The sequence below is a fragment of the Polypterus senegalus genome, chromosome 12 (genome assembly GCF_016835505.1).
Source record: "Polypterus senegalus isolate Bchr_013 chromosome 12, ASM1683550v1, whole genome shotgun sequence".
Classification (NCBI taxonomy): Eukaryota; Metazoa; Chordata; class Cladistia; order Polypteriformes; family Polypteridae; genus Polypterus; species Polypterus senegalus.
The window spans coordinates 149,815,629-149,841,835 of record NC_053165.1 but is presented as its reverse complement, the minus strand read 5'-3'; the positions used below and the strand labels follow the sequence as shown (position 1 = coordinate 149,841,835).

Below are 26,207 nucleotides of genomic sequence, written 5' to 3'. Positions count from 1 at the left end.
AGACAATCACAAAGGCGAATGAGCCAGTTTGATATACGGCTGTCTTAGTTTAGGTACTTTAACAGGGAATGCCCAAAGCAGCGCCAACTAATATTCTGAACCGAGTATTTGACCCTTGTTTTAAGAGTATAAAGTCAGGTGCATATTCGCAGCTACTTTTTCAAACAACTTTACAACTCTGATCAGTGGCAAACATTGTAACATTGCAATTTCTTCAATTCTCTCTCTGAAATACATATCTTCGGCAGAATCCATTACATCGGCAGTAGTAACCATTTTTCTAATTCTTGTGCTATCGATTCACCAATCAATAACTAGAGGGTGTGTTAGAGCCCACCCTCAACTTTGACGAGTGAAAGTTAGCTTTATTTCAAGTCGTATTTCATGATGGTTTGGAGGAATGTTATGGACAAAATTAAATAAAGCAACAACACACATTTTGTGACACATTTATTTATTTATGCTCTCATTTCATGACATTTATTTATTTAGGCACTCATTTCATGACACATTTATTTATGTTCACATTTCACAGTACTTTTATTTGTACATTTATTTAAATTTTGTCCGAAATATTCCTCCATAGATTTAGGACCTCTGTTTTATGTCTCATCTGAAGGATGGTGACTTTCCACAGCACTGAGATCCTGTCACTGCACTGGGGCAATGGGATCCACACAAAAAACGCTGGGATTAAGTGCCCCCTGATGATCTCACCAACACTTCTTCATGGAGCAACCTTAAGTTTCACTAGATAGTATCATGGGGGATAAAAAACCTCCTATCAACACTGGGCACAAGGCAGATATAATCCGGGATACAAGAGAAAGTGTAAACCTCTATGTAAAACAATCCAACAATTTTAATCCAGTACACTAACCTCTGACCCTCCATGACTGCACGTTCTATGCATACATTCTCATTTATTACAGATTAAAATTTGATGATTTCAAATGCGACTCATTGGTAATATACAGACGATTCTTAGCACTAGGCCAATAAAGATTAGATTGGGGCATCTTAGTAATGAGCAAAAGTATACATATTTTTAAAAAGAAAAATTTAACTTAATTATATCAACGTACTGTCTAGGAACTGGTTGCAACGTCCATCTTTCTAGTAATAAAGCATCTTGTTTGATGGCAGGATCGTGCAGGTCATTTCCATCTGTGGATGGATATTCATCACTGTAGCAACAATCTGGCAGTACCATCACCTCAACCATGATTGGAATATTATTTCTCCAAAGCAGCACCACTTCAGACCTTGTCCTTCTAGCTTGACGGCACTTTTATGGAAGCATAAAAAAAAAAAAAATTTAAACCGAAATACAACATACAGAAAAATTCGGATAATTAAAACACTACTTGAACTGAAATTGGTGTGATATTAGATTAACCCTATTTAGAATTTTTTTTTTTTAAAAAACAGAAGAGTGCAACGTACAAATTAACTCACCAATTCTCAAATTCAATAATTTACTTCCCTACTACACCCCACATTCTGTGGCTGTCTTATTATTCCTTTTCATGCAAGAGGAACAGAAACAGATCAACTTAAAAACACATAAATTGTCATCCATCCTTATTTTGGATCTACTTTGTTAATATACCTGTGGAAGCTTATCACTGCATTCATGCTTGTTATTAACTGGCTGTCCCGACTGTGCTGGAGGGCAGTGAAGTCCTTCTGTTCGACCTTTAACAGAGAACTCGGGTGTTCGACCTTCTGTGATAAGCAGTGTCAGGAAAACCAAGAACTCCTCTGCATCAAACTCAAAATATTCCTCTGCAGCATCTGAAATGTTTAATACATTAACTTGTGGTGGAAACCAAAGCAACAAACAAAATTTGAGATACAACTGGTTACATTTTTGTCCCCCCAACTGGAGCACAACTAGGTCACACAGGGTCAGTAGTGGGATATGAAATCACAACCTCAGGGTTTAAAATTTCAAAGTACAAATCCTTAACCTTTACGCCACAGGTAATTAACAAGCACATATTAGATCAGTGAACAAATCAAAAATTGTACTGGGGCAAAACCCCAACACAACCACATAGTAATCAGATGGAAATACCTTTAATCTCATGTAGAACACTAATTATGTTAATTTCTTATACTTCATTACTTTTCTGAAACTATTCACCTAATTCATAGCGCAAAACAAAAATACTTAAATACTATTTTCTTAGTTTCTCTTGAGTGCCATTTCTGCTTGTAAGGTCATTAGCAAACCACATCTTAACTTAAAATTACTAAGACATTTTAAAATGACACACACAGCTTTAAAGAGTTGTTATACTTGTTACATTCCTTTTGGGGGAAATCAACCCTAATGTGCAATTATGTACGGATAAAGTAAGGGAAGAAATTAGAAAACAAAAACGACCATAAGCAGGAGACGGTTTAAATGGCAACCTGCATCAGCTGTGGCTACTACAGCCTGGGCAGTAGATTTTAGAGGGGAACTTGACTGCTGAACTGGCACAACGTCAAGAGGAAGACCCTTCATATTACTGGGGACGGTTTTAGATACACATGTAACAACCACAACAAATTTCATCAGGTTTCATCAGGCGTGACATTGCAAAGTATGCAAAAATGCGGGCCTTCCAAAAAGACTTTCAGAATGAGGAATGTTTTCACTTACTGTAAAAGTTCTGATCCAGTAAATTATGGATTGAAGCCTATCCTGCTTCAGAGACTTAACCCATCCCCCAACCAAAGTATACTACCCTAAAAGGATCCATGTATCTGATGCAAGGATCAGCTGAGAGCTGTTCAGTTTAAAAATACTTTGCAGAGAAGACCAGAAACAAAGTAAAGAATGAAAAAAACACTTAAAGCTAAAAGACCTAAAACAAAATATTGGACAAACAGGCCCAGTGGCTTGAAAGTTCAAAATTCTTATAACTAGTGTACATTTCTCACTCATGTACACAAGCAATACAATTATATTACAAATTTAAAAAAAAATGGTGTTTAGAAGACTAAAGGTAAACTTAGGGCACCACTCATCCCCCCAAGACCAAAAGGCTATTTCAAGCTGTGAAAGCAAGAGGCTTACTTACAGGAGATACAGCAAGTATGTATATAAAGTGCAGCCAAAGAAAGCTGATGTAATAAAGAAGTCACAATTTGCTGTGAGTGCCACAACACACCCAGCGTTTTTTCATCTGTAAGCACTCATACGCAAGCATTCAGCACAACTTAACTCACTGAATCAGCAGCTTAAATGAAGGGACAAATGAATGGCTTCTAGATTTCACTGCAAACCAGTTCTATTTTAATCTATGCTCTGTACTAACACTGCGCTGGGTTGGCGCCCTGCCCTGGGTTTGTTTCCTGCCTTGCACCCTGTGTTGGCTGGGATTGGCTCCAGCAGACCCCCGTGACCCTGTAGTTAGGATATAACGGGTTGGATAATGGATGGCTCTGTACTAACAGAAAATGTAGAGAGTAATTTTCACTACTTGCTTAAATGTTAGAAATAAAGGAAGGAAACACGTGAATCTGAAATTTGACCAAAAACTGTAAATGGAGCATGCCAAAATGTATAAAAAAAATACATCATACAAGTAATTAATTCTGAACTTCAAATCAATCCTGTCCTAGCAGAATATACATTTAATAATGAACAATTACTGCGGTGGGCTGGCGCACTGCCCTGGGTTTGCTCCTGCCTTGCGTCCTGTGTTGGCTGGAATTGGCTCCAACAGACCCCCCGTGACCCTGTAGTTAGGATATAGCGGGGTTGGAGAAAGACTGACTAATGAACAATTAACAAAATAGTACCAAAAAAAATAAAGTGGCTGGGGTAAACAACATTGCAAAATTAAAGGCTAATTACTTCTCACAGGTAGAAATAATGCTCTATTGTTTAGAAACTACCCCTGAAGAACACATTTGACCTTTGTAGGCATTTATAGACAGAAATTCATTTGAAAAACAAAAATATTACTAAAAATTTGTGGAGAGAATCACGCAGCAAACACAAACAAGTCACACTTTTTGACTATAGCATTTTTCATAGTGACTAAAATCAAACACTACTTTACAAATTAACAATAAATATGCAGAACTGTGAAACACTCAAAAAGAACTCCTGAAATGCCAACGTTCACTGCCTTAAATAAATTGAGGTTTTGGAAACTCATGAAAAACACAAAGAATTGCCATTTTAATCTTTGCATAATTATGGGCATATCCCTTCGAAGAATTTGCAGAACACACTATCAGGAATGGAACCATGCAAGAATCTGCAGGATAGACGTACAAAAAGGACAATCTTTTAATAATGTTAACCATGCAACTGTGGACACATTTTTCAAACCTAATTGTTAAAGACAAAAGTACAATTCTTCCATGATATTCTTTGTGCCCATATTGACATTTAAAAAACACATGCAGATATGATTTATGGTAAAGAAAAACAAATTGGTATATAGTTATCAGAAAGGAAAAACATGCACATCTTTAAACTTTAAGCTCTGAAAACACTGCCAGGAATACAGCTTTCAATTCTTCTCCATGCCTTTTCTCCGGTATTGCTGATAAACCATTGTTTTCTTACAAAACTACAGTGATACAAAAAGTAGTACAGACAGAAGTATTTAGAAGAACTTGAACCTTGGTTTATTCACTGGCTGAAGTGCTTTCTAATTGGAATATTAAAGTTTCCCCACAGACACTTTCCTGAATGTTTTCGTGATTTTTGCCTAGCTATCTGAGTGACTCGCTCTCCAAAGACACATGGTAAAGTTAGAAAACCTTTATTAATATACCAGTTTAAAAACCTTTGCTTAACTAAGGATAATCCATTAAGTGTTCGCCAACTACTATGCACTTCTAACAAAACAGATGAGAGAACAATTGCTCCCATATAAACCAACCACTTAATGATTAGAAGCGACTCAAAGAAGCTCACCACCTTCTACACAACCCAAACCCACTAGTTTAGATACTTCTATTATTTCTATAAAAAAAAAAAAAAAAAAGATACAACTGCTTGTAGTTATAATTACCTCACTGTAAACTGAAAACATTGAACAACCCGAGGCAGTTTATGAATCACTTGCACTATATGCACTGTATGTACGTTTATTGTACTCGAGCATTTATATCATATATATTTTGTATTGTATTTTTTTATCATTTTATAAGAAAATAAGTTTTTGTAGAATTTGCATATTGAACCTCATTGTACTGGACAATAACAATAAAGGAATTCAACTGAATTTAATTGAAGAGAGTCTGTATTTACAGATGAGAGACTGGCTTCTCAGTTGATTTAGATTTCCAAGAGCTATCCCCTTGGAGCTGTGTGCTGCTATAATACTAGGATATATACTTGATAAATTTTTTATAAAGAAATCCATTAAAGTATACATTTTAAATTTTACAGATAAATCGTTAACTTCATTTAAATGTTTACCGTTAATAATTATAACACTTGAGGGTGCAGTGGTACCGATGAGCTGGCTCCCTTTACAGATTGCTCCTGCCTTGCGCTTGATGCTTGCTAGAACTGGTGTGACCCTGGATTGATGGAATAATTAAACCTGAATAACGAAGATTTTTCAATGTTGCATAAAAGTTTTGAAGAATTGATGTTCTAAGCTTACAGCTGGTTATACTATTAAAGTGGTAATTGGGTGGTGATTGGTTACGTGAATAAAGACAGCAGAAGGATAGGAATTGGGGGTTGGTACGTTTGACAGAGGCAGTATTGTTGCATTTAATTATTCCATTTCAGTGTCACATGTATCCCAGCATGCATTTTGTGGGAGACAGGAACAATCCATGGATGGGGCACCAGCTCATCGCTACTACTGTGCCACAGTGCCCCACCACATGCATTAATGCATTTCATCATGAAAATGATATACTACTATTCTAAAATTTTCAGAGAGCTGTAATATCATGAATGCAATGTACTCTGTGTAGCGATCAGTGCCTACGCACTCCTGTCTACAAAAGAGAAAGACTGTTTAAGCAGCATGTAGTGATTCACACATGTAGAACAAAAAGAATCCAAAGCATTTAACATCCTACTTTAGTTACAATGGAATTTGAGAAACTCTTAAATTAAACATTGATTTTATGATGAAGTTTGACATTCAGCTTTAATAACAAAATAGACTACGAGATTAACGTGGAAATTGAGATTAAAGTCTACATATCACCTTTTCTTCAGTGTCCCCAATTTTTCTTCTTTTCTCTTGCCCCAATATGCTTCCGTATGACATGGACGGTGGGCTACGACACACCTTTGCACCTCAACTTTAACACGTGACCACTTTAATTTAGGGCACCGTACGACTTTCTGAACTTGAATATTCGAGTGTCACTTCGTCAATTCCCTTTTGTTGCTCAGACCACTGCCTCAGCCACAAAAAATTGCTTTTTTCAAACGCTGAATGTAAAGGGCTATTTATTTTGGATTTACGTGCATTCAATTTCACACTGACCAGGATTTATGGAGTTGAAGTGCATGGAAGTTGGCTTACATACGGTTTTATGCATCTGAATTTGTGTGTATGCAGATTTCCACTTTTGTTTGTACGTCATGTTTTACTGCGAACTCTATACACACACACACACACACACACGTGTATACACGTGGCCCCTGGTCACCATTATTGGTACACATGAAATGCAAGTACAACATGTAGAAAATTTCCTGGGGGGGGGTTGTTTAAGTAAATCTAGAGAAAAAGCTATTGTCTCTAGACATTCATGTTTGGTACAGAATGGCAAATGAAGAAACAACAATTTTAATAAACAATACAATTGCCATGACACCGGTACTGGCACTTCTTTATATCTATGTGAAAAAAAAAATTACATTTGGCTCATCTGGAATAAATTAGACTCCCCTATGATAAAACGTTAGTGCCCACATTAACTAATAATGACTTTTGTGATTTCAAAAGCATCATATTACCCACTACTTTTTCACAATGGTGAAGACAAGGGAGCTCTCGGAGAAAAATCAGAAAGGCTATTATCAAACACAAGGCTGATGAAGGTTATAATATAAGGCCATATCAGAAGACCTTGGTATCCCCATTTCAACAGTGCACAACGTTACGCTCGTTAGGCACGGAACTCTCAAACATCCCCGGTTAAGGAGGAAATAGAAAAATTGATGAGAAGTCTTCAAAGGCTGGTGTGGACTATAAAAAAAAAAAAAAAACACACCACATAAAACATCTAAAGAAGAATCTGGAGTCATGGTATTGACATGTAACCATATGACGTTCACTAAACCAAGAAGGGCTTTATGGGCTAAGACCAAGTGGAGGAAAATACATTAAAAAGGGATGACTGATCTTTGCCAGAGTGTGTACCTGGACAAACCACAACCCTTCTGGGAAAATGATTTGTGGACAAATTACACTAAACTACAGGTTTTTGGCAATGCACACCAGCAATATGTTCATAGAAGGCAAAATGAAGGGAAAAATGAATTCAACGGGTTGAGAAACAAAAAACCCTATCTACAGTTAAGCTTGGTGGAGGATCCACAATGTTGTTGGGCTGCTTTGCCACCTCTAGTACCGGAAGCCTGGACTGTATCGCAGGAATCAAAAAAAAAAAAAAAAAAAAAATGTATTAAGGAGGGGTGCATGTCATATTTCACATTTCTCCTGTGAAATTACTACATGTATGTTGAATAATAACATACTCTGGATATCCATTTAAAATATTCTGATACAAATTTGGTACATTTCCATCCATTTCTGAAGACATTCTGCAAGTTATGCAATAAAAAAAATAAATAAATAAAATAAAAATTAAAATAAAAGGATGCCAATAATTGTGACCAGGACTGTACCCATGATGAACACCCTCTTAGCCCAATCCATATTATTTCATGTTAGTCCTACCAACACAAATGTACAGTAGACTGTAAACACTGTCATTTATATACGGATTAACTGAAGTCTGAAGAATACAAAGTACGTACTCCACAATCCATTACTCTTAATCTTCATAGGTTTTACTGCAAAAAAAAAAAAAAAAAAAAAAAAAAACACACAACAAACGAACCTACATACAGTTGCGGTCAAACTTTTCTGAATACCAAAGCAAATCTTTTCTTTCATTAACACCACATACTTCACATTGATAAAATACACTGATACAGTGACAAAAACAAGTACTACTGTACTAAAAATTTGCATTTTGTGAGTTGTAGTGTTGCTTTGAATTAAACATTTCATATTGTTTATATATACTTTAAATAAATGTAATGATCCCCATGTCCATCCATTACCATACTCACTTGAGGCAGTCCTGTCAAGAAAGAGCCTGGTGCTTAAGTGTTCCTTTCACTTCAATATGGGGTGGCAATATCCTTCTGCAACTATGACAGAACAAACTTGGGCCAGTATCACATTACAGCAGTTGATATGGCAACTAGTCAGAGAGCTTGTTAAACTTAACTGCAGTTGCTGAATCTCAACAGCCTTCAAGGGAGCCATATTCTAGGATTAGAAATCAGAAGGTGTGACTGACTATACGATTCCCTCAACTTTAAGAATGGTTCCAGATCTCATGTTCTGCCCTCAAAATAGCACGTTATTGCTCATTTTAGCGGCCAATCAATGTGAAGCAGACAGTATTTTGACACATTTTTTTGTTTTCCTTTTTACTACTCAAACATTAGATTTTAAACAGACATCTGTGCTGGCTCAAATGTTTGACGAGACTCTCTTATTTACAGTCCCCAAAACAGCTGCATTCCTTCTTTGTCTTGCATCTGCCAATGTTTGTGGGTACTGTATGTACCGTACTTTCAGTTACACGCTCATTGGCTACAAGCTCTCACAGATACAAGAGCCCATCCCACAGCCTGACTTTGGTGTAGCACGTTGTAGAGAGGTATAACAGAATTGCTGGATTGTGACTGTGGCGAGAGAGAGCACGAGAGAGGGTGTGTTGCTAAAGAGAGATTGGGAGCATGCATTGATATAGTGTTTTGCTACACTCACCATATGACAAACCACCTCAGGATCCCAGATTAGGGCCCGAGCACAGCTGCGCACCACACTAGTTAGCATGGAGTGGAACAGTCTTTTTTAAAAAAAATAAAATAAAAAAAAAATAAAAAAAACCAACCTCTTTGGAGTAGCAATCTTGCAGGACTGGATGTAGGTTAAAATCATATGCAGGACAGAGCAACTGCAGGTTATCAGCCTTGCTCAAGGCTTCCAATGAAAACTTAGAAAAAAAAGTCTACATGTGGGTAATGTGGTCTTTACCTTCTGCAACATGAATTTTAGACTAAACTGCTGCAATTAAATCTAGACTTAATTGCACTCTAGATGAACAATCTACTTCAGGTCTACTGAGCCGACAGCTGGCCCGAACCGGTCAATGTCCTTCTTACTTCTATGGTAGGATTTTGTTGTGGAGAACCCATTTTTTCTACTAACATCAGGAACCAATGGTCTGCTCCAAAACATATTACAGGTACCTTATTGACAAGATGCCTTTAACAGTATCTTGAAAAGCATCCCATTAACCATGACACTGCCACAACTATGATTAACAAAGGAGATAAGGCTGCCTACTAACAAAATTAAGTTAGGTTATTACAAAAATGTATTGCTTTTTCCATTGCAGTCAAAAAAGGTCAATTTGAAAATTATATCTAACGGTTATGCAAAAAAAACACATTCGGCCCAGATGGAACAATTCAATTTAATATGAGCAGCATTACAATTTTGAAAGGCGAGAGTTTCTTTTTACTATTTAATTCAAGTTGCTGTTACTGAGAACATACTCCAGAGTTGTGAACATACAGCAAGGGAGACCCCAGAATTCTCAAATGTGGTCCCATTTCTTTTTATGTGAATACACTACATGTGGTTTGCTGATGATCAGTGGGATAATTTTGAAGGTGCTTAGGTGCAGACATTGAAATCCTCATTATTTTGCAATAGTTCCCATGCTGCTTAACAATTGGTACCATCCAGAGTGTCCTGGATCATGGAATGGCTCACATTAGTTTGAAGAGGAAAGCGCAAACAAAAAGACAGTAAAAAAAAAAAAAAAAAGTGTTTCAAAATATGCCCTCGGGAAAGCACTTGTTTTAGCCAATGGTTGCTGTTAATTCATTGATCATGATCAGGACTGGCTCAAATTCACACTAAAAAAATGGATGTGGTTTGTTTTTGCAATGTGTCACATATACATACTAATTTTTTATTAGATTGTGTAATTAAGTTTGAGTACCTTAATCCTTTCCAATATAAAATGGCCATTAAAAGGTTTTTTTTTGAAAAAAAAAAAAAAAGCCATTAAACATTAACCTCCCACTCCTGATGTCATTAGGCATGCTATTTCACAGATTATATGCCCTCTGTTTGAATTATTCTGCACATTTTTGATATGTTAAAGGTTATTGTTACAAATAGGTCACGTATAAAAATATCACCATTACCCTTATTAGAAGCGATTCTAGAGATATAAAAAGTCAACCTGCTTTACTAAGACTATTGGAAATTGGTTGAAGTGGAGGACTTAACAGCCAGTGCCCAAGGTTTACATTATTACATTTACTTATTTGGCTGATGCCTTTATCCAAGGCGACTTGCAACATTTATGATACAACTGGTTACATTTCTTTTGGTTTTTGAATTTAGAGCACAGGCAGGTCAAGTGACATTGCTCATTGTCACAGGGTTTTAAGTTGAAAGCCTTAACCATTATACCACACTGTCCGCCAATGCCCATGCTGGCCTTATCTGTTTTATGGCAGGTATCAAGTCAAGGCAGTAAAAGTCAAAGTCCAGTGTGTAGCCGTTAGCAGAAACTCGCAACAAGCCAGTCAGTCTAAAATAATTAATAGTTGGATCATTATATCCAACAGCCACCTTCAAAAGACTGGTGTATGACATATGACCAAGTAGGAGATCTCAGCACCGAGTTATCCTATACAAAGAAGGGCAACAGGAATAAAGGGCATGATCTAGTCTGCACTCCCGGCTGTAAAAATACTCCAAGCACAGCCACTAGCCTAATTTAAAAGGATTCTTTCCAATACAGAGAATGAAGCAAATTAGGATGTCTGGTTGAAATTAAGAAGCAGGGCAGTTACAACAGCATATTTGAACTTGAAGAGTTCTTAACACACATAAAATGGTGACCCTGAATTTAAGGAGGGACTTCATGAAATACTAGAACAGTTGGGTAACCAAATGAGTCGGGTGGAACGAATCGCCTCTTCACACCTGCTAAACATCTGTTTTGAGATTCTTATTAAAATTGTGGCTAGAAAGGAGGAAAAAAAAAATTCCAATGTTGTCCACCATAGCAGCAAGAAGACTATAGGATTTATTCTGCACACAGCTGAAGTGCAGTACCAAATGGGACAGGCCAGTGTTTATATGGTCTCAATCACATACTGAACTCTGAAACCATAATGAATAATGTCTTGGGTTAATCTGTATTTTACACATAATTGTTAATCTTTTTTTTTTTTTTAATAAGTGTTATTTATTAAAACACACACACACAAAATACCATGAATGAATGTCTTCAACTAGAACACCTAGTTAAATGAGTGCTGCTCAAAGGCCAAATGGCACAATCAATTTTCTTTGAAAAGGCATCTTGAAACCAACACTGCCATATTCAAGTATTGTCTACTAATGTCGACTTCTCTGAATATTGATTGAAATAACAATCATTGAAAAAACAAAGTATAAGGGGGTGTAACATACTTCCTTCTAAAGCAGCACACTCTTTATAATCCATTTATGGATATCAGACAGACAGAAAAATTACAGGAGGCGTACTTCTGACTGGCTTGAAAACTGGAATATAACAGATTCAAATTGGGTGGTAAAGGTGAGGCAAAACAAAGAAACCGATTTGAAAGTATACAGGCTAGGATTGGCTCCAGCAGACCCCCTGTGACCCTGTGTTAGGATATAGCAGGTTGGACAATGACTGACTGTATATATACAGTGTATTGAAGTACTATTCAGCCCCATAAACGATTTTCATTTTTTTATTGTCTGTGATCCTATACACAATATATTAATATGAAAAACAAAATGAGCATTTTAACAATTTACTTGAAGAAAAGAAAAAATTGTGAGATTAAAAGTATTAATACACTTCGTAAATTTAGAGCTAATTTTGCTCAGTTGCAGTGAATTTCCTTACTGACTCAAAACAATTTGTTAATGTCTCCACCTGTGGGAAATGGGTGGATAATATGCCTTACAAGAATAATGATAAATACGTTGTCTATGAGTTCCAACAGTAGAGATTTTAAACTAAGTAAGCTAAAAAAGGATGACACAAACTACATCAGGGATAGAATTACAGAAGTAGAGATATGGGGACGGGTAAAGGCCTCCTCAAAAGGCACTGCACATACCTTAGTGCAGGGGGAAAAAATATGAAATTTCAGCCACACTGCTTGGGTCAGGCCAATTTAAATTATACGTGACAAGACTGGCACTGGTCACAGAGGCTACGGTGATATTGGTCAGTCTTGAGTTGCATAGGTTAGTGACGGATTGGAGAGATGTTCATGGCTCTGAGATATTGCACAAAAAGGGCATTTATTGAAGAGTGGTAAGAAATAAGCTGCGAAGAGTGGTAAGAAATAAGCTGCGACTAAAAAAAGAAAAAAAAACTTTTCTGTAAGGAACTCACTAAACTTCACTTAGAAAATACTTAAAAAATGTGGCTGAAAGTTTTGTGGTGTAAGGAGACTAAAGGGAAATTTGACTTGTACAATAAGTGGTATGTGTGGCAGTTTTAACACTACACACAAGTCAGTTAACACCACCCTCACTGTAGAACATGGAGGGGGTAGCAACATGTTGTGGGGATGATCTTCTGTAGTTGTGCCTGGCAATCTGGTCAGGACCAGATGGGAAGATGAATACTACACCACGCACATAGATCCTGGTAGAAAGCCGACTCCTCTGGCAGAAGGCTTAAACATGACAACCACTTGGAAACTAGACACTGAAAGACAGAAGACAAGTTGCAAGTGCTTCAAAGAGGATTCCTGCTACACTGTATTGATGGTAGCCTCTCGCCAACAACTGGACCAAAGTGATATATGACCTCTGTCTAAATCCAACAGACACCAATGGTAACCCAGAAAACACCTTTCTTGTCCTTTCCCCTTCTATTTTTAAATGAAACTAAATAAAGACTCTTCCTCAAGTGGCCTCTAAGATTCTAAGGGCTTGACATTTGATTGCTATTTTACATGAGATGTAAACAGGACTTCCTTAACCTAATTTCTGCAAAATGATGTTTCTCAGTTAACAGTATAGTAGAACATATCAGAAAATCTACATCAAGATTTTACTAACCAGTGTTAACTGAAAAAATTATTTATGCATCTAAGATGTGCTAATATTATCAGAATATTGAGAATGACACTGTAAAATGAATTTGGATATAATACAAGCACAGTCTGACTTGTTTAAATAAGTCAAATTCCTGACATTTTATAAACATCTTTTTTACCAAGATATCTTGGCTCTTTAAAATACATAGAGGCGGTGCCTCCTTAATGCTGTAATTTCTTAAGAAACTGTAGATGCAAGACAAGACATTACACACTGCTAACCAGATGGTTGATTTACCAAAATAATTCATAAACAAAGCACAGTAAGAGGCTGAACTATGGATGATAATCTACACAACAACAATTTCTACTAGATTAGGAAAGCATTTAATTTTAACTGATAGTCTTAGACCATGAAAGAGTTAACCAATAAAGACCGAAGCCGTGCATTTTTAAATTTTCTACAGCTGAATCTAGAAACCACCAATATCTTCTTTAGTAAAAGGTTTGTGGAATGCGAGGGGTCATCAGGTGATTGTTAGTTTTGGGAGTCAGACAACAGCTGGACACTGGATTAGATACTGGTGGCAGACCAGGTGGCTGTACTTGAACCCTATAGAAGATATTGGTGTCTGAAGCTGGGCCTAGATGGGAGGGGGCGGAGTCCTTGGAGTCAGGAGGACAAAGAGGAATGATTAGAGACAAGGTCAGAATGATAAATGTTATACAAAACGGGGATCACACTTGATTCTAGGATCATTTCATCGAATGGAGACAGTTCTGTATTTTTTGTAATAGAGTGTACCATTTCTGCCTGCACATCCTAAAGTCTTAAGAATGCCTTCTTTTAACAGCATTGCTGCAACAGATCCCCTATCGAACACAAAATGTAGACTTTGTGAAAAATTACACTTCACATTAATTGGTGTGTAACTTTTACTGCACAATAATGTGAGCAAACTTTATATAGCATATGCGCAGATATTGCCAAGTAGATCCAACCCCCAAGTAAAAAATCTTCCATATAGTAGCCTCTCAAAGAATTAAATTTCAGACACCATTACCTAATTCATAAATTTAACCCCCACTTGCATACATCTGCTATGTAATCAGTCCAAAAATTTGGATAGTGTTGGGCTAGATAGATGCAACCAAGGCCATAAGCCATTGTGTTCGCACTCAACTCCTGATGTGTAAGCGGATGGTTCCTTTAACAAGAACACCTCAAAATGAACAATGTCATGCACATTTGCAATATTGTTAATTTTCAAGTTTCTGCTTATTTTTAAATTTACCTATTAAGAAGCAATTCCTAACAAAATTATATATAGTTTAAGCAATCAACTGACAAGAAAAAAATGAACAGTAGAGAGTAACTTTGGATGATGGTGTTTTACTGTATGAAAAAAAAGTCTCCTTCAAAAGTGCATCACAGGAGATCTATTCTTCTGTACAAGACATTTGCTAAACATAGGAGCATTTACTAATAAAATTATGTAAAGCATATAACTATTGCAAATGTATCATCTTCACAATGCAAGACCCTTGATTATGCTGAAAATCACATTTGTCAGACCCTTAGTGGAATAGGTGAAGTTTTTCCATATACTTGCTAATATGGAAGAAAAATGAAATGAGATTAACCTGTTAGAACAAAGTTTATAAGTAACTAAGGTCATAATTAAAGGGGTTGGAGGAGAAGAACCAACACTTCACTGAACTGTCAACACTGAAGAGATATTACAATAAGTAAACTGTATCAGCATGGCTTAAGGCAAGTTGACTGAAGAGATAACTACTTGGGAATAGACAGATAACTAGAAGGCTGTAACTTGGTTTACATGATTAGATACATACAGACTATTGACATTTATGTAGCGGTTGCATATTGTGGACTTCTCGAATACAACTGGTGAAAACACTGGGCAAAAAAAAAAAAAAAAAGTTTGCCATATCACACAGTTGGTATGTACTGCTTTTTTATATAAAATAATGCCAATTTGAAAGTGTACTTTTTATTTTTTGCAGTTTAATCTTTCCACAGTGTCCACATATGCATGAATTATATATGCATGAATTATACAAGTCTCCTGGACCAACTGTTAAAGTAATAAATAGTAATCCATGACACATTTGAGAGCCAAGTTCTGAAAATCTATGTCATTTGAATTTGCTTTCTCAGTAATTTCAGTATAAACACTAACAAAATATAAATTCATATTTAGAATCACATTTTCAAAAAAAAAAAAAAAAAAAGTGTACAGCCTAAAAAGGGCAATCAGTGATGGTACAAGCAAAAAAAATGAGCAATATAGCCTGCACAAATCAGCAACTAAACTTGCTTTTGGTTAAGGGGCTGAATGATAATGAAACTTTCATTATGAGGAATAATCACTTTTCTGTGACAAAAATAAACTTATTTGTCAAAGAGCAATGAACATGATGTTTAACAGTTGAAAAGGAGTTTAACGTACTGCATTTTATCTGATGTAGAAAGGAGTGCCTCAGAGAATAATACATTCTTGCTATATAGGCAGTCAAAAGCAAGTAATTTACACAGCAACCTCTACCAGGACATCCTGAAACTCAAATGGAGAAAGAAGTACATGAGAAAATAAGCAATTTAAGGACAAAAAGGAGGGATAAAGGCAATAAACAGAACATGAAAGCAAATTTGTTAAGAAATAGGTAGTAGGACACTTACTCTGGTCATGATTTCTAAGGCAAAGGGTGGATAGAATGCAACATAAGTAATTGTCCCACTTTCAGATAAACAAGGCCTTCTACAAATATACACTGAGGAAGATTACTTCAACTTCCTTCCAGCCAAGTAACAAACAAGAGGAGTCAAGGGAGGTTTTGCTGGGGAGTTTTAATTACACTATCCACACATTTTCTGAAGATAATGTTTACCTTTTGCATGTTGAAAGCTATGATATCACTGGATAATAGTGGTCCATTTTAGGTCAATTTCAAGTATCCTGATATTAAACTACTGTGGTGGGCTGGCACCCTGCCCAGGGTTTGTTTCCTGCCTTGCACCCGGTGTTGGCTGGGATTGGCTCCAGCAGACCTCCCCGTGACCCAGTAATTAGGGCATAGTGGGTTGGATGGATGACATTAAACTATAAAAACTAGTCTTCTAAAAATGTAACACTTTGTTGAACAGGAAGCAATGAAAATTAAATGAACAGTGTCAAAACCCATGAAAAGAAAACACTTTTAATATATGCATATATAGGTTTGCTAAACCATTAGACTCACTCTCGTTACCAGAACTTCGAGAAAAAAAAAAAAAAAAGAGTAACCCAAAACCACACCATGGAACTAGAAGAGATCAAATTATGGAGCACTCTGAATGTTTAAACTTTTACTAATCAAGCTGTTTAAACAACTGAAAGCTGGATATGGGAATGAGGCCAGCTGATGATTATTATCAGATATTTGCAAAAGCTAGAGGATAGCCACCATAATGCTTTCTAAAAAATAGATTAAAAAAGGTCAATACTTTCTTTTACAGAGATGTAAGGGGGACCAAACATAAGGGTCTATTATGTAATACAGTACTGCTGTTCCCTCGTCACTGAGGACTGCATGTTGACAGATGTTTCCCCGAAGTAGCCTGGACTGCCATGAATTTTTGAGCAAGTAGACCTGATTCTCTCACAGCTGACAATTTAAACTACTTAAATAAACTAGACAATGGTGCAAAGAGCCCAAAATTCTCAATAGCAAACCACCAGAAAAGTGGGTATCAAGCAATCACTTAGTGTTCTGCAGCAGGTATGCCTATTTTATTTTAAGGCAAGGCAATATCCAGTCACACATGGCTATCATTCACTTGGAAGGTCGGATACATAAGCAGCCTTCCCTGGACACCAGACATGTTTGATAAAACATGTGAGGAACATTCTCTAATATCAACTATCTGCTTCACCTAGTGAAGCAGATGCAAAATGCTGAGCTGGATAAACCACAGGACTCCCAACATTATTCCTTGCTATGAATCAAACTACTGCCATTTTAAACCTAGAGGACTTTATACCCTATGGCAAAGATTGCACTACCATTCTGGACCAATTAAAAAAAAAAATTAAAGAACAGTTAAATGTTCAATCTATGGTTAACATAACATTTACACACTAATTTATTGCCAATTGATAAAATAACTCACCAGAGGAGGACTTTTTATTGGTCAAGGTCAACTGGTGGGTTAATTTAGCTAGCCATTCTACAGTATCATAAGCATATGCCAGAAATTCAGAGAATAAATAAATAAAAATAAACAAACCAGTGTTGTGCCATGAATGGTTAAATCCCAAAGACCCTATGTTCAGGAACAGATGCAGGTCCAGTTCAATCAGTTTCCTAAAGTCTTCAAAACCAGGGAACATTTTTGGAATTCATTTTACTGCAATTATTATCCATTTAACATTATTAATGAATTGTTTTGGGAGGTTAAAAAAAAGCCAATTAAAAAAAAATTCTACTCGCCTATGCAACTGCAGTCTCAATGGACTTTGCAGTACATCCTTGTATAGCTCTCTCCCTAGAAAATTAAGCTCAATATATGCAGAACCAAAGGCAAAATGGAAAAAAAAGTGTAAAGAGTGAAATGGGACAAGTGTGTTAATATGTACACAACTATAGAGAGTATATTGGGGTGTGTTTTCTTTTATTATTGGTGTAATAGTAGGCTTAGGCCAGGTTTATACTACGCTACATAAAGGTTGTACTGCTCCACAAGGTAGCAGTGCGAGATATCGCAGTAGGAACAGGTTCGGCCTTGCTGTGTTGTGAATTGCCCAAAACATCCATTAAATTTCAAGGATACCTTGCCACAATATCTGAAAAGAATGTTTAATGATTACATCCATCAATCCAGGGATGCACCCATTTAAGCAAGCATCGGGCATGAGACAGAAACCATCCCTGGACATATCACCAGCTCATCACAAGAACTCGCATACACTAGCAACATTTTAGCGTCACCAAATCCCCAATCCTTTATGTCTTTGGAAGGAAACCACGGCACACTGGGGAAACTGACCAGGGAAACATGCAAACTCCAGGCAGGGAACACAAGGGACACGACTCATTGCGAGGCAGTAGCGCTACTGCTCTGCTACTGGCCCTTATACTAGCATGATGTTGGCTATGAAACTTTTTGGCTACCCACATTTTGTTACCCCACCATCCTCTTGAAAATGGCAGTTTGCCTGAAGTACGAAGTATAGCTTCAAGTAACATGCACTGAAGTAGCTCCCAACATCCTGAATAGTCTCACATTTGTAATGCGTTAACTGTGACAACTCCTGTAAATTAGAAAATGGGAGGAATTACAGAATATTAAACAAAACCTTCTCTATTAACAGGCTCCAATTCATTGGTCTGATAAGGGAAAATCGACCGCAATATCTATAACCAATTAATAACCAGTCCTTCGAACCCACCCAAGGTATTCCTGAAGTGTCAGCTGATCCTTGTTATTAAAATGAACAGGACAGAACAGAAAGAACCATGAGCTTTTTTAAAATTGGACATTATATCCCCCCAAGTCCCAAAGAGATTCCTGAAGGTGGCTGCCTAAGTGCTATTAATAAACTATTCAGTTTCACGTTTGCTTATGTAGTTTAGGGTTGATGGTGCCGATCCTGGCAACAGAGTGCAAAGTACTAACACACACCACTGGAAGAGGCACTTGTCCACGTCACGGTATGCTTGCACACACATCCACACTTACTATACCAATTTAGTCACCCATTAATCTTATATACACTAAATTGAGATGCAGGAGAGAATCTGAGGCAGTGAGCAGCAACAATAAGCACTGTGCCAAAGCAATAAATGTAATTAAAAAAAATTGGAGCTTAAAAAACACACACCCCACACACAAAAAAACCACCAACATTATGCTGATCATGTTAGTCGTGCAAAAACACTGTTGAAATGTTGAGTGCAATGAGATGTTGAGTCTGGTATCTATAACAAGGAAATAGAATGATGTTTGGGTTACATGGTCAGTTAATTTGCAGCCCAAGATTGGCATTACTCTGCCTGCAAGTGTTACATGAGGCACGTGGCCTCGGGGCACAGAAAAAGCAGCTGCAGCCAAATTCCTTATTTGCCACACTCCCCTCCGTAGCTATATATACTTTGCTAGGCAATAATGCCAGCTGGACTTCTCTCAGGATAGAGACCAATGAGCCACATGGATTTCCCTATTTTAAGTACTGGCCTTAACTTGCATATATCCATGCATTGAAAGGAAAAATACCAACTGACATTAAAAATATACTTTACATCCTAACACTGCTTTATGTAAAGAACTTTTCGCCAAGGCTTAAAAAACAACCTTTTCTCTCATGCAGCTTCAAATGAACACCACATTTATCATCATTAGTAAGTTGATAGCTGTGGGCCAAGAGTGTGCAAGGTATTTTCCTTCATCATTCATGGAGTAGATCCTCTTGACATGTGGCCAGAAATGTACAAATAACTTGTACACTCCTAGAATGTTCTTGCACCCCCATTTTCTACCACAACACCTGATGAACAGGATTCGTACAGGTATTGATATTTTACCTCCAACATTAACAGAATCATACTCTCACAACTAATCTATTTAGCTTCAGAATTGTTTATACATTTTAAATTGTGTTACTAGGGATACAAACTATTCATAATTGTGAAGACATTACAGAATTTGAATGATTTGCGCCCATTTTCATTTGCTGCTGTAGAAAACTCCTGTTTATTGGGATACAACCTTAAACTGAGCCCACTCCTATCAAAAGCATATTTTACACTTAATCAAACCAGTACTACACAGTTTTGTTTTACAATATATACACAAACAGTAGACATAACAATGGTAGATTTTGTGGGGTGCCTCAAATTTTAAAAGTATGCTTCTCAGGATCACTAACACTTAGCCATAGACCAGTGGACTGCAGTATTCTACCTCACTTTTTGTTTTGGTCTTATTTGTAAAACAAGGACCACTCTATTCTACAATTCTATTGCTCCAAGTGTCCCCTGTACTGAAAGGGGATTCTGAAAATAATTCTATATTTAAATTGATGGATCCATTTGTATGTAATGTGCCGTACAGAAATGTAAACATTCAGTCTAACGTGTCACAATAGGAGTCTCTCATTCTATATTTTTGCTGTAATGTCACACTTTCAGTAAAAGAAAAAAAAAAATGTTCTTTAATTCACAAGTGTTACAAAAAATATTTCATGATTAAGTTTGGATACTTTGGTGTGTGTGAATCCTTTAAAATTTACCATTCCTTACCAGCACTGCTGGCTTAATACATGAACAAATGGACACTGACATTGCAGAGAAACATGGTACTCATCACAACAAAGACACTGGTATACAAAAAAAAAACAACCAAAAGTTTTAGAGTGCAATGGAGGAGAGGGGTGTAAAGGTTAGTCAATTAAGTATAGCCAGAGTTCTGTGGGACACTGTCCTCTGCGTTGGTGGCTAAAAACAGTTACAACAGATCACCTTAAAGTTGTCTCAGATATTGTCCAACACCACAAGAGCCAGATTTTGGGAAAGTTTCTCATAGTTTACTTCATAAAACACTCTTCATATTACCGCTCCCCCCCACCCCACCTTGCTCTTGCAAAAAAACACCAACATATTCAGATTAAGAAAGAATGAGATTCCTGCTATGTACAGCACAGCCCAATGCTAGTAATGCCCAGAGGAACTTTTAGTTCATTCTAGTTAAGTGAAGTAAGAAGTGCACCATGCTGTAGGAATGGGGAATTCATTAAATTGAGCTGAAAAGAAAAATGGGTTGAATTTATGCTGAAAAATATTGCTAGGAAGATTGTTTCTATCAACTTAAAATGACTGGAGGAGGACTCCTCTTTCAATATAAGACAATGAGCCTTAGTCCATGGAAAACACCACCGTGGTGGTTTGAAACAAAGGTGAACGTCAAAGTCCTGACTTCTCTGCAATCCAGAATCTTTAACCTGACTTTTATATGATGCGGTTTGTTCCAAATTCCATGAGCTGAACAAATTTGCCACTTTGCCAAAAAGAGTCTACTAACTAGCAAGCCAAACTGTTAGAATATTAATAGCAAAAAACATCTACCAAGAAATAACATGTTTTGGGCTTACAAGAACAGTACCGTGGAAGTGTTGTGTAATATTGGGAGCATTCTAAAAGTAAACTGGATATAAATATTTTAGCAAAGCACTGTATAAATAAAAAAAGAAATTGAGGTTCAGTTTTAACTTAACATTTAGCTAAACCATTGCAATCTTATACAAGCGTTAGAGGAGTTGGTAACATCATTGATGTACTGTATGTATATATGTGTGTATATATAAGCTCTCAACTTGGACAGGCTTTATTGATCTCTGAAAGATGGACTTTTACTATTGTTGTAATAGTAACAACTGTATATTTTTATATTACAAAGACAGTAAAAGTTCTTTATGGCAGTGGTACTAAAAAATGTTTTGGACCGAGGTCCATTTGTCTAAAGTGAAATCTGCAGTCACCTGTTCGTGAGATTCTAGGTTATTTATCACAAACCTATCATAAGAAAGGCATATGTGAAAAAATATTACAATTCAAATCCAATGTTGCTGGATTTGTGTTTCAAACACTTAGATTTCAGCCAGTGATCAATAAGAACACCCTAGCCACCAAGCAAGTAGCCTGTCACAGCATGAATGCAGGCGTCACCATTGACATGGAGTTAAGACTCCCCTTGACCAGAAGTCGGTTCTCCAGGGAAACAAAGCGAGTTGAGAAGAGAGACCACCACAATGATCAAGGTCGACTGGACGTGAGGGAGACGGATGCTAAACAAGTATTGCAAGGTATATTGGTTAAGTATTGGGGATATCTGCTAGTTGTCTTCACGGTTAAAAAATAAAGGCTTATGTAGGAGTATATAGCAGACTGGTGTACCTGAGCAATTCAAAAGTCATTTTGCCCTTAAGACAGTCAGTGGTGGTGGTGCATGGAATGACACCTGGTAGGGCACATTTACCCTTTAGAGACAATCAGTATCACTATTACCTCCTGCCATTTTATCAACTTAGCATAATGTGTGCTAATGACAGAGACTTTTAAAACAACCTTTCAGGTGCCAACTTTCAAAGCACAAGCTCAATATGTTGGTATCACCCCAGAGGGACACGTCAAGTGTAGTCCAGGTGTACTACAGTGACAAGCAAATCATGCACAAGCACAAATTCGGGTAAATGGAAAGCATACTTGTTCTTGCACCATAAGCACAGGTGAAGTGCTCAAAATTCAGATTTCTACAAGCTTTTCTATATGTTCCAAATGTAGATTGTAGGATATACTGGTGATGGAAAAAAAAAACAAAAAAAAAAAACACCATGGGACTTTATTCTGTGATCTTAATTTCACATATAAAGTACCTGATATTAGCTTGTGGCTTACCAGGTAACGTTTTGACAGAACTTCACAACAAAGAATTAACAGAGAGGGTGCACCACATTACTTTAGTCAGCTATTCATATATACACACACACACACACACATTTGCACACTGTTTTACATAAATGAGTAGGTCAGTTTATTTCAAAAATTGTACTTTTTTCTAACCAGACTACACAAAAAAAAATCTGCTTTGACCTAGACACAGCAATACAGAATAGCAAAGAAATTCTGTTCAATTGGATAAATGAGTAGCTAGCTAAGCACATTTGCTACTAATGTAAAATCGAGGCACACAACACCTGTCAGTTTCAAAATTTGACCGAAACATTGATTTCGCTGGGCTTGACTTGGCACGGCACATTTCTTCATATATTGTGCCTAACCTAAAGCTGACGAATGACATCTTTCTTTAAACTGAGGGAGGGAAAAAAAAGCTAATGTTCCCTCAAAGCCATAAAATGGTAAAGCCATTCTTTCTCATTTTCTCTTAAATGTTCATAGCACAATAAAATGGTGTATTTTAGAGGATATATACAGTAATGTATTCATTGAATTGTATAATCTCATTTTATGCATTTATTTTCCAAATATAGAGAGAGTTTGGACAAAATATATGTTAAGACTAAAGAATAACGAATACATTTTTTTAAAATAAAAATTTATTAATTTTTAACACAATGTTACATTATTAGAATGTTTAAAAAATCGTTACAGCTGTTTTTAGCAGGGAGAGTAAAGCTGTTAAAGTAGAAAAAAAAAAAAAATGTGCATTATAACCAGTATAAATTTGTGCAACTATTAAATCTTGATTTCCCCTTATCCTTGAGTTAAACAATTAAAATGTCAAGAAAAGTTAAAGCATTTTAATGAAGAGTAAATCAAGGCTGTAAATGCCCAGTGACTTGTTGGTAGTTGCATACATCCAAATCAACAGTGCCTGTAGACCTCAAATGAAAGTGGAGAGGTGGTGGATGGGGGGTAAGCAGTGGTGCTGGCTGTAGATTTCTTTTGAAATTGTAATGTTGACAGTTCATTATGTTTATATGGAGGTTTTCCATAAAGTCATTACAAATGAATCAAACTACACTGCTTTATTTATATGCAATTACTCCAAATATTAAATTTATGTCAAAAGAGGGCTATACAAATTGTAACAGTTGCTTTGTCAGTGGAAGTGTACATATTTTATATATAAATATATATAATCGTTATTGCCGACAAACAGCTATATTATGTATGACAGCAGCAGCCACTCACTTGCTTTGTAACAAAGAACTGTAGAAAGAAACCTTAAGGGGAACGGAAAAAGAAAGCAAGATTAAAAAAAGGCATTTAAATTACATACAAATCTTAAATTGAGTCTAAATTTGAAGACTACCAATTTATTATAACAGGAATTTATTACGTGTCCAGAGGAAAACACATTCCTTAAGCAAGAATGAAAATAAATTTAAGTAAAAATAAAACTGCAGTTGTTGAATACATATTACACCTAATTCAAAAAGGTAAACTATTCTAGATTTACAATTACATATTATATAAAGATGTTTTGCAAAAAAGCCTAAATTAACAAGAGACTCATTCTATCTTTAACATGAAACATGTACTGCAAGTCATTTTCTGATTCACACAGCATTCAGGAAATTAGATCGTGCTGAAGGTGGCACATTACCAACTTCCTTTGTTTAAGATACCCAACACACTGTAAATAAAAGACTAAAAACACTCCAATCCAGTACACACCTTCTATCAGCAGCAATTTCTTTTCTTTGTAGATCATACTTAGAACCCCTGTGTAAAGGAAGTTGCCTCCCGGTTACAACTGGGTTACACTGTCAGTATCTAAGGGCTCCAGATGTCTGCAGTACTCAGTTCTTGCTGCATGCTCCGTTTCAGCTCTCTCTCTCTCTCTCTCTGCAAGACACATGCTTATCCCTCCTCTCCCACCCCCCCACTGGACAGGGCAGATTTCACAACACACATAGCAACAGTGCTGCACTCCAATTGGTGGGGAGGTGTGTTTATATCCTTCGACACTTGTCTTAACTCCACTACTGTTTCCTGTCAGTTTGGCAACAATAAACGTATTCTTTATTATGCCCTCGTGAACTCAGCTGTTTCTAGAAGATAAATTATTTGCAGAGCAAAGAACACTACTGGGGCATATTCAGTCTTACAATTTCTAACATATTTATTTGCAAGTGGCTGGAAGAAAAACCTAAATCTGAATTAAGGCAACAAAGTTGTCACTGCACAAGAGGGGAAAAAAAAAAAAAAAAACTTGGCAAAGAATAATCAGTAGGAATAGCAGGAAATCTCCATTTAGATGATACATACAAAATCTATATCTACTGGAAGAGCTTGTAAACATCTCTATAGTGTCATAAACCTAATATCTGTGTGTAATGTCATTTTTTACTATCCAAACTTTAATCAAGTACAGTCTCTACTTCAAGGTTTCTTTTGAATTGTAGATGTCAAAAAGCTGGTAAGCCAGACACCACCCCACCAAAAAAAAAAACAAAAAAAAACGCCCATCTGCTGCCACATTTCATAATAATGAAAACACTAGCAAATTAAAGCCTTCCTCAACCACTGCAAGTGAGAGATTAGAATATACGCTGCAAACTTTGTGGTTTACAGTCTTTCGGCCATTACAGGGTTTAATTTTGAGGTAATCACCTGCTACCGCACAGGGTTTACAAGCAGCTTTTTACTATTTGGCAGACTTGGCTTATTTGCAGGGCTCCCAGGCTACACAGCAGGCCTAAATTGCACAAATTTATACTTGCAAAAGTCCCTAGAAAATAAGTCTATGAGCTAAGAATATGTTTGAATTATTCATATGGTGTTAACAATATAGTATTCTGATGAAACAGTATGCACAGAAAGCTTGGTAGTTAATCTTCATGTCTTTTTGCATTTAACAGGCAGCAGTTTATCAAAGCATTTAACCATCCATTTTATAACTTCTTAATCCAGTTCAGGGTGCTAGGGAGCTGGAGCATACCCCAGCAGCACAGAACAGGGTGCAAGTAAAGCCCAGGGCATACACACACAGCCAATTGAGAAATTTCTACGTAATTCCACTTTCAAATTATCTTGACAGAACATACAATCTTACAGTGCTGCTTTTCAAAAAGTTAGAAGGCTGAGAAAGGAAAAAAAAAAAAAAAAAAAAAAGGGAAGCGTTTTCCTACTTAAACCTCCACCTTATGCTACGTCAATCGTTCCAACAGATGATGCATCACAAAATGCACTGCAGTTTGTTTCAAAAAGATGGTGCATCAAAAATATCAACACTGCTTTTACAAATCCCATACCAAATGGCATGTAACAGACACATATGCACCGTTTTGGTCATTCCAACAGATGTTGGATCACAAACATTTGTAGCAAAAAGCATGCATTACTACAA

At 36.6% G+C, this 26,207-nt stretch overlaps 1 protein-coding gene across 2 annotated transcripts in view; it reads right to left on the bottom strand.

Moving 5' to 3' along the window:
• Positions 1 to 26,207, bottom strand: part of fam214a (family with sequence similarity 214 member A) — a 63,017-nt gene that overhangs the window by 18,771 nt on the left and 18,039 nt on the right. The window contains exons 1-3 of one of the 2 annotated variants that reach the window (XM_039770287.1): positions 24,533 to 24,671; positions 1,613 to 1,797; positions 1,086 to 1,288 (exon numbers count right to left, since the gene is read on the bottom strand). In XM_039770287.1, coding sequence (XP_039626221.1) covers positions 1,086 to 1,288; positions 1,613 to 1,797; positions 24,533 to 24,569 — 425 coding nt within the window. In that variant the 5' untranslated portion in view covers positions 24,570 to 24,671. Of the gene's footprint in view, positions 1 to 1,085; positions 1,289 to 1,612; positions 1,798 to 24,532; positions 24,672 to 26,207 lie in introns of those variants that run through there. The other variant, XM_039770288.1, reaches the window with a different exon arrangement.